This window comes from Solenopsis invicta, chromosome 1 (genome assembly GCF_016802725.1).
Source record: "Solenopsis invicta isolate M01_SB chromosome 1, UNIL_Sinv_3.0, whole genome shotgun sequence".
NCBI lineage: Eukaryota > Metazoa > Arthropoda > Insecta > Hymenoptera > Formicidae > Solenopsis > Solenopsis invicta.
In genome coordinates this window covers 7,327,160-7,341,496 of record NC_052664.1, presented here as the reverse complement: position 1 = coordinate 7,341,496, position 14,337 = coordinate 7,327,160, and the positions used below count along the sequence as shown (strand labels likewise).

The 14,337-nt window shown below is 35.9% G+C and overlaps 1 protein-coding gene across 1 annotated transcript in view; it reads left to right on the top strand.

Annotated features, from left to right (window-relative positions):
- The window catches only part of LOC105198916, a 157,263-nt gene that overhangs the window by 68,760 nt on the left and 74,166 nt on the right, over positions 1 to 14,337 (top strand). The window contains exons 2-3 of the mRNA XM_039446838.1: positions 6,460 to 6,622; positions 6,923 to 7,054. Coding sequence (XP_039302772.1) covers positions 6,460 to 6,622; positions 6,923 to 7,054 — 295 coding nt within the window. The remainder of the gene's footprint in view (positions 1 to 6,459; positions 6,623 to 6,922; positions 7,055 to 14,337) is intronic.

The window sequence follows — 14,337 nt, the reverse complement described above, 5'->3', positions numbered from 1 at the left end:
CATGCGTTGTTGATTTTCGCAGTTAAGTGGGGGAGGATTTGAGGAGAGCAATATATCGGAGTGCGTTTCGTTTCACGCATCAATATTTGATAAACATACTTTTGAAAACTTCGAGATGTATCGGAATAGGTTCCTTTTTGCACACAATACACTTTCTTGTCATTTTATTCTCTATATCACAGCGCTTTACTTATTAAATTTCTCTTCTTCTTTATTCATCTGGCTGCAGATTTCCTCTGCGAGTGGTGTCTCCAAAAATCAGACAAGAGAGGGTACCAAATGGTGATTCAAAATCCGAATAAATGCATAAAAATTATATAGATTAATAAATTCTTGCTACAACACCATAAGCTTGTTTTCTATTCCTGCATTACACTGCACTGAAACATTCCTTCTTGCTTTCGCTAACTTTCAAACATATACCTATTTTATTTTAAGTGCACACTAATTCAGGTAGTTTAAGAACAGAAAACAAACGGCATATTGGAGCTTAAACTTTTCCTTAATAGTACACCCAAGGACTTTGATTCTGTCCATGGAGAAATTTTCCAAACTGAGAAGTCGCTATCTTTCTACATACTTACAGTTCATGATTAACGTAACGACCAATAAGCTTTAGTCGTTTCATTAATCATGAACTGCGAGTATGTAGAAAATAGTGACTTCTCAGTTTGGAAAATTTCCCCATGGACAAAATCAAAGTCCTTGGCTGTACATTATACCTCCCCACTCAGTACCACTCAGCTCGATGCACGCGCACAACATTAGACAAGAACAGTGGGGATCATCTCATTTTCTTTTTCTTAATATTAGCTAAACGCTTTCACTTACAGAAACTCTATGCCTAAGAAAAATTAAACGGTTAAACACTGTGTCTAACAAAAACATTTTTTTGTAAAATAATTAAACTTACAGTTTGTCTTTGGAATCGTTGTACGAGGTGTGTTCAAAAAGTATCGCGAATTTTGTGTTTTTTCAAAAATTATTTATTTATTCATGAATATCTATTTTGTCCCCTTCAAAGTAATCCCCATGAGATATTATACACTTGTGCCAACGGTTTTTCCAATCTTCGAAGCACTTCAAAAAATCATTTTTTTTTATCTTGTTCAGCTCCTCCTTCGATGCCGTCTTTATCTCGTCAAGCGTAGCGTAACGTCGTCCTTTCATGGGCCTCTTCAGTTTAGGGAACAAGAAAAAGTCACAGGGGGCCAGATCTGGGGAATACGGTGGCTGCGGCATCATTAGTGTGTTGTTTTTGGCCAAAAAGTCGCGCACAAGCAACGATGTGTGAGCAGGGGCGTTATCGTGGTGCAAAAGCCAATTTTTGTTCTTCCACAAATCCGGGCGTTTCTGGCGGATTGCTTCGCGCAAATTGCGCATAACTTGCAGGTAATATTCCTTATTGACCGTTCTACCCTGTGGCAAGAACTCATGATGCACCACGCCCCTGCAATCGAAGAAAACTGTCAGCAAAACTTTCACATTCGACCGAACTTGGCGCGCTTTTTTCGGTCTTGGTTCGTGCGGCAGCTTCCATTGAGATGATTGAGCTTTGGTTTCCACGTCATAACCATAAACCCACGATTCGTCACCAGTTATGACCCTCTGGAGCAAATTTGGGTCGTCGCGGACAGAGTCCAACATCTCATTAGCAATGTTCATGCGATGCTGTTTTTGGTCGCAATTGAGCAATTTTGGTACGAATTTCGCGGCGACCCGTCTCATGCCCAAATCATTGATAAAAATCGAATGGTACGATATGTTTAGGTCCTCAGCAACTTCTCTAACGGTGATTCGACGATTGGCCAATACCATTTTCTCCACTTCATTAATTTTTTCGTCTGTTGTTGAAGTGCTCGGGCGTCCGGCACGCTCTTCGTCGTTCACATCTTCTCGGCCTTCTGAGAACATTTTGTACCACCGATAAACGTTGCTTCGGTCCAAGGTAGCTTCTCCGTATGCCACAGTCAACATTCGGAATGCATCCGCGCACTTAATTTCGTTTTTCACACAAAATTTGATACAGGTTCTTTGATCCATTTTTTTGAATAGGTAAAAATCGAAGACGATCCAAAACACGTGCAAGCAAAGCAGCTGTCAACAATTAAGTGAACATTCAAAATGGCCGAGCTTGTCGGCATAAGTGAGAGACATGAGTACCAACATAACGCCACAAAAAGATCGAAATTCGAATATACGTAACCCGCGAAAATTCAAAATTCGCGATACTTTTTGAACACACCTCGTATACCATATTTTATTGATGTAATTTTACCTCATAAATGTAGATTGTCAATATAATATATTATGTATGATCTTTACTGGCCAACGTGACAAGGGAAACTGATGTTTTTTAATGTTGTAGTGAGAATAAGTCCTACATTTAAGCAGATATTATGCTAAGTGTTAACAATAATAATCCCTATTTTTATATTTCTAAATATCGACAAGTCTGTTAAAGATGGTAACAGTCATTTAAAAGTTCCGTATCCGTTTTTAGATTTAACCTATTTTTTGTTCATTTATATATATCATTTTTGATATCAATCTTTTATTGTAATTGGGTTCAACATCAAGAATCTTAACATGCTCCCAGTCAAAAGAATGATTCTGTTGCAATCTCTATTTACTGATAACAGATAATTTAGATGTTTTATATTGTGTACATGTTCTTTAATTCTCGTTTTTAATTTTCTTTTTATTTGGCCTACATATGAGGCGTTGTACTCCTTGTAATTTAGCTTGTATACAACGTTGTTACGTTTTTATACATTTTGTTTTCTTGTTCTTGTCCTTACGTACTTTTACAAACTTGTCGAATTTATTTAAGCATCTAAAGCCCAATATAAATGCATTCTTATTTAAAGATGCAGATATTCTTTCCAAAATGGTTTTTATATACGGAAAAGTTAAAAATTATTTTATAGTTTTTATTTGTTTTGCAAAATGAAAATTGGCCAAGTTATAGGGAAAACCGGTACTAAATGACACCAGGGACTTGTTGGCTACGTGTTCTTCTTTAGTATTTATCTTGAAACAAACAGCAAACCAAAAATTCGCGAAACATTCTTTTAGAGTATAGATATTTTTCTCTAAGTTTTATTAAAATTAAAATTATATTAAATTTGTAAAAAATTAAAAATTAATTTAACAGCAGCAAAGTAAATTTTTGAGACTACCAAAATTTTATATTAATACCTTTAGCGTCAATGTATAAAAATAAGTAACGTGTTACTAATTAAAGTTTTTTGCAAACGTATGATGTACTATTTTGGATAGTAAACGCAATTTTCATTCATAAAATGATTGAAATAAAGCAGATGAGCGGTCGGGGTCAGTTGGCTCATATTTAACGATAGGCACTGTGCGCCGTGACGCTTAATTTTTATACGGAGATTACTTGCATTTTATACGGAGCCTTCTTGTCTCACGCTACTAGGGCCCGGCTTTACTTAGTTAACTTATAGTTAAACTTAAATTTAAGTTTTAGTCAATAAGCTTCACCTATTGTATCATCATGGATGAAGTCCATTGGATAAAACATCAAATAAAATTTAACCATCAGTTAATTAAATAATGAAAAACCAAGCCTAGGTATTACTAATCAACTGACCCCGGTATCGGGCCAAAATGGCCACGTTGTTGCACGTTTATATTTTGGTTATTATGAAATAAAATGTATGATCAACAGGATCATATTAGGCATTAACATGTAGAGAAATATTGCTTTTATCACGTTTGTATAGGCAATTATAATAATTAATTGTCTGAGAAGTTGTTGCTTTGAAATTCTAAAATATGGGCCGTTTAGCCCGGGTCTCCCTTACAGCATAAAGCGATGCGTAGGACCGCATTACTAAAAAAAAAAAAAAAAAAAAAAAAAAAAAAAAAAACGTAATAAAATTTATGAAGAAAAGGAAGGTGTTCTCTGTAAGATTCTGTAACGACCGTACTTCACGCGCAAGCGGTTGGCGGTGCGGGAACGGGCGCAAAAGGTCGCCTGGAGGAACTAGACGTTGTTTTTGATTGATATGAAACAAAGAACGTTTATTTAGAACACAAGACACGGTGAAACCTCCATAGGTCTCATACATATATGGTCGGTAGTACGCAGTACTGTCGGCGGTGTGATAATCGAAAATCCGGAGACGCGGTCAGGCGGGAATCAGAACGCGGAGCTTAACTAGTAATGAAAACGCGCGGACAGACGTGACAATGAACTTCGTAAATCTATTTACATGATCGATGAACGCAGTACGGAAATCTATTTACAGGCTATTTATATAGCGCACTTGCCACGCGAGACGCGGTTCGTGGAACGGCGTTGGGTTCTTTTCTCGGAACCCCGGCGGCCTTGTTATTGTGGCCGTGAAATTAACGCAAGACGTGGTGTGTTGTGCGGTAAGCGGGGCGCGGCGCGTACACGGATCCGTGTGTTGACTTCGGTTTTTGCGCGGCCCGTCGCGAGGCGGTTAATACCGCTAGTGATCGCCGGAAAACATTCCCTCACGCCAAGTGCGCTTGGTGGAGGCACGGAGCACTGTACCCCCGTACGTGAGGTAGCGTCGGACTCGGGAGGCTTAGAGGATGGAAGTCGCCTTTTTGTCAAGTGCCTTGACAGGGCCCAAGTTTTACTTGAGCCCGGTTCGGCAAGTCGGGAAGCGGAGTCGGAATTGGAGGCGGAATCGGTTGCGACCTAAGTGGCTTAGCGGAGACCGAGGCGCTAGATCTCAGTAGCAACCTAGGAGCTTCTAGTCGGCGGACCGGTCAGAAACGGATAAGGTGCTTGCCTCCCGCAAATGTCGCCTTATATACCCAAGAATCGAGGCGAGGAGATGTGCGGCGTGCTACGGCGGAGCGGTCCGGCGGCAGCATCCCCGCCACTCAATTTCGGGTCTCTAGTTTCAGGCCACGCGCGTAGAGCGTGGCTGCGGACGGCGCGGGAACGAAAGCGCGTGCGCGCGGAGATGCAAGCGCGTGCGCGCGGAGATGCAAGCGCGGGAGTGATCGCTTGTTCGCTCCGATGTCGTATATATTATTGGGCGCTATGCGCCGTTAATTGCCGTCTGGCGGGTGTTCGGCCGGACGGCTCAGACGGTTAGGCGGTCCAGGGGGGGGCTCGGAAGGCGGTACGTTACAACTCTGAAATAACTGATTAAAGATAAATTTAAAAATTTTGACACAAAATATGTTTCACGAAAAATGTTTCATCAAACTTAAACGCGTTTTGCTTAATATCGTATTTTTTAATATGGTTTTTTAATATGGATTTCAAATAAACTTGCTATATTTTTTTAACCGTTTCACATTACACGTTCCTATCCTATTAGCAATTTACTGCAAGACTGCTTCAAATCTTGTAGCAAATGATGTTATGATCTGTTTCCTCATTCTGCTCAAGTCCTTCAAAAGATTCTGCAAGGCAGATACTTGCATGTATCTGCTGCAAGAATTGCAGCATTCTGTTTATAGACTCCAATTAGCGGGAAGAATCTACTTCAATTAAATTCGATTTTTGTAACAAGTATCTGCAAATAGAATTCATTTGTATGTCATTACATAAATCTTTCTGACAGATTGTCAGCAAGACTATATTGAAAATTGAATCTTTTGCACATCTGACTCAATTTTGCTGCATTTAACTACAGGCAGATTCTGCCAGATTCTGCTCTGCCAAAACTGTTACTAGGGAGTGAATTACAATGAGATTGCATTTAATGAGGATAGATGGCATATGGAAATATCATGAGTTTAGAAGTTTAGAATTATAAGTTTACGTATTTTGTAGACGTCAAGAAAGTTATTGGCAAGTTTCAATAGTGGTTTATAAGACCAACATTGCTATTTAACGGTTAAAATTTTATTTTTTTAATATTTCGTGAAATTTTTTTAATATAAACGAGATTTAGTTGAAAATAAAGAAGTAAAAGTTCAGAGATGTGTATAAAACAGCATTTATTCTCTACACGAGAGAGTCATTTTAGTAGTTTTCCGAAACGCCTTGGTTCTAAGTCATCTTTGGACCTAAAGATCGCGCCAAGCGGTCTTTCATAAAAACACTTTTTATCTGTTTGGACTCCTAAAAAAGCATTTGGGTGGCCGTTATTTTAAAACTGATGATGCCGTAATCCAAGAGATTACACATTGGCTGGGACAGCAACCAAAAAACTTCTTTGCCGCTGGCTTTCAAGGTCTTGTAAAAAGATGGGATAAGTGTTTGAATGTACAGGGTGAATATGTCGAAAAGTGAAATAAATGTTAAGAAGTTACTTTGATTATTATTGCTTCTATTTAGTTTTGCGACTTATATATTGATTTACCCTAGTAACTTAATATTACATAAAATTCGTTTGTAAGTCTTTCATCAGAGACCAAAAAATTATTCATCTAGTTCTAGTTTAATTCAAAACATTAGGACACTAAAAAAGAGCGTAAAATTTATTTTTGATCTTGTAGAGATTGGCCTCATCTTCGCTCACTTCGACGAGTGTGAGGCTCGGCGACGAATGCAACCGAGACTGGGAGTGTGAGGTCGGGATCGCCAATAGTCACTGCTACTTGGGTTATTGCCGCTGTCAGCCTTTCTTCGCTGGTTATAATGGAACCCATTGTCTTGAATGTAAGTGGAAGTATCCTTTTATTTCTTCCAATTACTCTCTCTCTCTCTCTCTCTTTCTCTCTCTTTCTCTGTCAGCTCTCGACTGAAATCGATGTCTTTGAATATTTGTTTTACAGAGTAAAAGTTTCAAATATGTTAGGGATAGACATAACTTAATGATGATTATATTACATAAAAAATTTTATTGTACAATTATCAAGAAACATTCTATCGTTATTTAGTAAGGGAGACGTTGCTTCACAATAATAATGTGAGATACATTTATAATATGATATTTATTGATACCTTCTAATATTGTAGCGACTCTGTTGGGCAACGATTGTCTCGTGAAGGAACAATGCTCCTTGAAAGTAGCGAACAGCAGCTGTCTTGAAAATGTATGCAGATGCGAGGAGGGACATTTGCAATTTCGCAGGCACACTTGTCTAGGACGTAAGTGCATCTCAATTAAGAATATTTGATTACATTTCGCACAATTACGTAAATTAAAATTAAAAAAAAAAACAAAAAGCAATTGGCTTTGTCCTTACAAAAAAGACGCACGGGCTGGAAATTGTAACCTTATACTACAAAAACTACAGAAAAATACTACAATAACCACACACAAATATTACAATAACGTGTAAATATTACAATAAACTTGTGTGGTTTTTTCGCACTGCGAATGGATCACAGGAAAATTTTTTCGTTATTATAATATTTGTGTGTGGTTATTGTAGTATTTTTTTGTAGTTATTGTAGTATAAAATTACAATTTCCAGCCTGTGCATCTTTTTCGTAAGAAAGATAATGTATAAAAATCCGTGAATAGATCAAGGCTCAACAAAAAATGCACATTTTGGCCAATTTTCAGCTTTTCTCTTATCTCATTATTTCTCGCGCAATCCAAGTGCCGATTGAAATTTGGACTGCGTGCAGGTTAATGAGGTAAGGTGAATAGCGTTAGCTAAAAATTGGCCGAAATATGTACGAGTATGTCGGGTAAACGGGCAGGCAGTTCAAAACACGCATTTCTGAACATCGAAACCACATTCGTAGAGATACACCTCTACTGTTTCTGTTGTCACTGTTATCACATATCACAGAATACAATCTGGTCACGATTTTAACTGGGATGATGTCCGAATTCTCGACCATGAGAGATTCTTTTATAAGCAACTCATCTCAGAAATGCTACACATTAATCGACAAAAAAATGGCCTCAACCTACAGTCCGATACCGAATGGCTTACTTATCGATCATCAACGATTTATAATTTGTTTTGCCCATCTCATGTATCCTTATTCTATGTATGTTCATATAAGTTCATAACCGAACTGACCTGTATGATCTGCTTGGCTCATTGTCAGTGCCTTTTCGACTTCCGTACTTGACGGCATTTATCATAACTGTTTCTGTGACGTTTTATTTATTTAAATTCTGAGCGCTTTTTGCTGTGACTTTTCTTTTATTCGTGCATCATTTAAATGCATCTTTTTGACTACATCTGTTTTTTAGGTGAGTTTCTTCTCTTTTCTTTTTATTGTTTATAATATTCAGGCTCTTTCCATTTTTATTCTTAGTGCGAGCATGTATACATCTTTTAAGCCGAATAACTCGCAATTCATGTTACTTCTCTACGAGGAAGACTTCAATCCCACAACAGGCGAAAACTAATCTAACAATGCTAAGGTTTCTTGATGTATTTTTTATGTATTTGCGCTGAAGATGGCTTCAAATTAGAGCCAAAACGTTCGTCTTTGTTATAAATAATTAAATTCGATGTGAAATTCATAACTGTCTGTTGACTTTGTTTGCGCACTGTTTACCGCGCCCGACTCGTATTTACCGCTTTTATTTACTTTATATTTATACTTGCACGAGTCTCATTATGTCTTTTGCTTTCGGTTTTCTTTTCTTAAAAGATTTTTTTAAGCAATCTGATAAATCTTTTGAGCACATCGTTTTATTAAAATATATATTTGATTTAAGAAGATTGTAATATGTAACACTTTTTTGCGTATAAACAAAGTCAAGTTGTAAAGTCTCAAAAGATCTTTTTTGACATGCTTCTTTCAAAGCCAATCTCTATCATGAATTTTGATTAATTGCTGATGTATTCTAGATGGTTATGGGTCATAGCCTTATAAGCGCTACAATATTCTTATTGTGAGAAATCACCATCTTTCTACATTTTCGCAGTTCATGATTATTGTAACGACTAGAACTTATTGGTCGTTACATTAATCATAAACTGTAATTATGTATTGTAAGATAGCGACTTCTCAATTTGGAAAATTTTCTGAGGGACAGAATCAGTGGTCTAGTTTCCACCGAGGTATTAATCCGCATCCAATCCGATGTAGAACCAAATTAAAGTTGATGCAAACATGTCAGTTTCAGCTCAGTTTACTCTCACTTCGATCCACAAGTTCTAGTGGAGTGACAGCAAATTAAACCCGGTGGAAACGGTTGCAACTAGTTAAAACTGAGTAGTGCTAACCTGTACTTATCTCATTCTATGTTTGCGGGTGCTGGGTGCTGTAAAAAAATCAAAAAAGGTTAGAAATGGCATGTAATTCATCATAGAAATTTAATGAAAACCTATAAGTTTATATAGATAAAATTATATAAAATAATTCTATTCTATTTTAATATAAGGGAGACCGGGGGCAAATCGTTAGACCTTTTTTTCTTTTGTGTCTCCTGAGTCTTAAATTAATTTAAAAAAAAACAAAAGACGGTTTGAAAGGTTGAATCTTCCCTTTTACAATGCCGGTATAGATAGAACATGGAAATGGTACTTGCTTTGAAGTACATATAGAAATGTCGACCAATGCCAAGAATTAAGAATAGTCCCAAGCCCGGGGTAATTCGTAACTAGTCCGGAATATCCCGAAATTTGTATTTTAAGTTGAAAGACTGTAAAAAAGCTGTTGTTAAGACTTTCTTTTATTTAAAAAAAATATAGGTATACAAAAAACAAATGCAAACATACACGTTCGCATGTCCTTTTATGCCATCGGTGTGACAGATTTCCTAACCTCGCAAGTGTCAATTTTTAACGCTTTATAACTTTTTAAGAGCGACGATTTTATATTCATATTCATCTATGTACTAAAATACAATATTATCAAGTTTGAATTAAATCAATTAAGAACTTTACCTCAATGCTGAACTCTGCGTAGCGCAGACGTTTGCAACGCAACCAAAGAGTTAGGGTTACCCAACTTAGATTAGGCGCTGCAATCGCCTATTAACGAATCGCCTCGGTGCTCGGTATTACGAATAGCCCCGACGCCAACTATGCGCATTATTGCGTATGATCGACAAAAATAGACATGACACAGCAAAAAGTAAACACGAAATGTTTCAAATACATTCAACTAGACATGATACCTTTAAAGTTTTCAAAAAAAACCTTATTTATCTTACTTAAATTTCAAAGAAATGCTGACTATCAAAAATTACTTCGACTGTCGTAAAACACTTTTTTACTACTACGACTTCAATATAATATCGTTGCCAACAAAACTTTGTTAGCAACATCGTTATATTAGGACGTGTTTACAGTATTTAAAGTAAATTTTTAATATGTACCCATAAAAATATATTTTTATTTATCAAATTACCCCGTCTAACGATTTGCCCCGGTCTCCCCTATATACGAGGTGTGTTCAAAAAGTAACGGGAATTTTTAAATTTCGCGGGTTTGGAGAGTCCGATAGTCAAATTTTTTTTTTGTTTATGTTGGTATACATGCCCCTGAAGTATGCTGAAATGTTGAGCTGTATTCATTGTTTACTTTGTCTGTGGCAGCCGCTAAGGTTACACGTGTTTTTATGAGCTCGGCGATTTTCGTTTCTGAAAAAAAATGGATCAAAGAATTTGTATCAAATTTTGCGTAAAAAATAACATAAAGTGTAACAAAGTGTGTGAAATGTTAACAAAGGCCTATGGTGAGTCTGCTATGAGTAAAACAAGAGTTTACGAGTGGTATAATCATTTCCAAGATGGCCGTGAAGACGTTGAAGATGACGAACGCCAAGGACGCCCCAGCACATCAAGAACGGATGAAAACGTCGAAAAAGTGAAAGAAATGGTTATGGACAATCGCCGAATCACAATCAGAGAAGTCGCTGATGATATTGGCATATCAATTGGCTCATGCCATGATATTTTTTCGAATGTTTTGGGTATGAAACGCGTGGCAGCAAAATTTGTTCCAAAGTTGTTGAATTTTGAACAAAAACAGCGGCGAATGGAAGTTGCTCAGGAGTCATTAAATGAAGTCAACGACGATGCACAATTACTGAAACGTGTTATAACAGGTGACGAAACATGGGTTTACGGATGTGACGTCGAAACTAAGGCTCAATCGTCCCAGTGGAGACGAAAAAGCGCATCGCTGAAAGAGTTAAAGGCTATCCCAAAGATCGAGTTTGAGAAGTATTTCGGAGATTGGAAGAAGCGCTGGCATAAGTGCATAATAATGGTGACTGAAGGCGACAACATTAATGTAGACGAATAAATAAATATTTTTTTCAAAAAACGAAAATTCCCGGTATTTTTTGAACACACTTCGTATATTCTATAAAGTTAAGTTGGCCCTACTAAAATATCAGTCGTCTTCACTTATACTCCACTTCCAGTGGAAACAGAACACTAAACTTGACCTGCACCGAAGTGGAACCGAATTGAACGTATCGGTGGAAATTAGACCAATGACGTTGGGTATATAATGATATATAATTAATGATTGCATATAACTTCATATTGTTGTTATACATACATATAATTATGTATAATTATATACATTTTAATATATGTATAAGGATATATTTGATATATAATTATGTATAGCTATACATATATGTATAATTATATTGAAATATATATAATTATATATAAAAAATTTTCTACCGGAAATTTATTCGTTATATTAAATGTCTAGTAAAATTACTTTGTAAAAAATCGCGTTATTGCTATTGTTACTTAGAAATTAACAAGTACTGTTTCATTATTTTTTGTACTTCTATAGTAAATCACGAGATTTTAAAATTATTACATTATTTGATAATTAATATTAAATGTAATAACAGGTTTGGTAAAGTTACTTCATAAAAATAACTCGTTACCGTTACCGTTCTTCTCTCTAAAAAGTAACTCGTTATCGTTACTCGTTACTGATTTTAAAAAGTATTACTTTTTACGTTACTCGTTACTGATTTTAAAAACGGTCAACTTGTGGCTTATTAAATCCAACAGCCCGCGATATGCTAGTTGATTCAGGAGTTCTTAAAACAACATCTGGATATTTCTTCGTAAAACTGCAAAAAAAGTCTTTTCCTGCCATTCCTTTTTCTTTATTAAATCGATGAAGAATTTTTAGATTTTCTGTTAAATCAAACGCCAGTTTTAAAAATTCCAGTCTGGTCAATGGCATTAGACGATTGTCTAGTTCTTTAATATGATTATGAAGTTGCATTGCATGGTGTTCAGAAATTGTGCAATCAAAACGGCCTAATTTTGGTTGAAGAATTACTTTGCCACTGTTCATTGCTTTAACACGGTCATGAAGAGAACTTCGTGGCACATTATATCTATTAGCGGCTAGTCTTATTGATAACTTGCCTTCGTTAACACATTTGATAGCTTCCTTCATTCTATTTTCATCCCATTTGCTTCTATTACTGGTTCTTCCTTTAAATTTTGGCATTTTTGTATTGCTCCTGTAAATATAGAAATATTTTTAATAGATTTCTTAAAATAAAGCTAATTTTACAAAAACTATTCTCTGCTTATTAAATTTAAAACTAACAAGGGGAGGATCAGGTGAGTCACCCTGAGATTTCGATCCCAATTTTTTTTAGTTATCCTGGAGACGAAAAAAAAGTTTACGTCCCGCGTTTGATCGAATAGGCCTTAGTTTCGAAATAATAAATTTGGTGAAAATTGGCCATACCGCGGCGCGCTATATGAGTCTTCCCGGTAACTGTTTTCCCAACCAATGTAGTCGGCTCCGTGCGTTAGATACTTGCTTCACAATCGTAAGATCCGGGTTCGTTCCCGGATGTGTGCAATATTTTTGTTATTTTTTTTTAATAGAAGTATTTATTTATCTTCATGATATTGATATAGTATGCAAATTTCTAAAATAAAAATTTAATTTAATATCACTTTCTAAACATTAATTTAAATTTAATTTAAAGGATATTTGAATTCAAGTAATAATATTTAAAATAATAAATAGGTAATAATAATACTAATATATAAGTTATTTGAAATGGATAACATATAAAGGCAACGTATCAAAATTTTCAAATTGTTTAAATTTAACACTGGTATTCTTTTTCTACGATTAATTATTTTAAAAACTAGAATTTTAAAATACTGTTAATATTATTTCCAATTAAATTTTAAATTAAACAATTTGAAAATTTAGATACGTTGCCTTTATATGTTATTCATTTCAAATAACTTATATATTATTATTATTATTATTATCTATTTATTATTTCAAATATTATTACTTGAATTCAAATTAAATTTAAATTAATGTTTAGAAAGTGATATTAAATTAAATTTTCTATTTTAGAAATTTACATACTAGATCAATATCATCAAGATAAATACACTTATTAAAAAAAATATATATATTGCACACATCCGGGAGCAAACCCGGATCTTACGATTGTGAAGCAAGCACCTAACGCACGGAGCCGATTGCACTGGTTGGGAAAACAGTTACCGGGAAGGCTCATATGTCGCGCCGCGGTATGGCCAATTTTCATAAATTTATTATTTCAAAACTAAGGCCTATTCGATCAAACGCCGGAAGACGTAAACTTTTTTTTCGTCTCCAGAGTAACTAAAAAAATTGGGATCAAAATCCCAGGGTGACTCACCTGATCCTCCTCTTGTAAGACAAGTGTACGAAGGTACCCGACAAATTGCGTCCGAGGCTACCCGATAATCTAGATCTTACATTTTTATTAATAACCTTTAAAAGTATAAATTGAATCAAATAATGCTTTTATAATCGTAAAATATATGTAATAATCAATAATGTGATCAATAAGTTAAGTCATAATACTTACGTTTTATATGTAAAATCCTTTTGTAAAGTTTGATAGGAGCGAACGAAAGATTGTTGGTGATAACCAATTTCACTATAAAGTGTAACTCGCGTAACGCTGACGCCACTACTGAATTGCATTTGTTTCTACGCGTTGTGAGCATGTTTCAACGTGACGCTTTGTTTTTGTTTTTGGCTTAATTGTTAAGAAATTCGAGTGTCCGGGGATACCTGCCGTCCGGAGTTACCTGAACTTTCCCTATCGAAATAAAAATTAGTAAAATTCGTTAAATGAGCGCGTGTTACGGCCAAAATGAGATTACAAAACTATTGAAATTAGTGTGTCTTTATTCCAAAACTGTGAGCTCTTGACGTTCGTTTACGATACAGATAACAAAATTACTTTAACACTAGACGGTGGCGCGCACACACGTCCTTCCCCGGTTACTAGCGCCGCTGTTGCGCACTGAGTATCTCTCATGAGCTCTGGCATATAATACGCGCGTCATTCAAAACAAATAAAGCAAAATAAATGAGAATAGCAAAATAATCACGTCCTAACAGCGCGTATTTTCTTTACTGACTGCACGCGGAGACCGCCCGTTCATCGCTAAATCATAGGCAACCGTGGCTGGCGGTACGGTGAGGCGGGTAAGA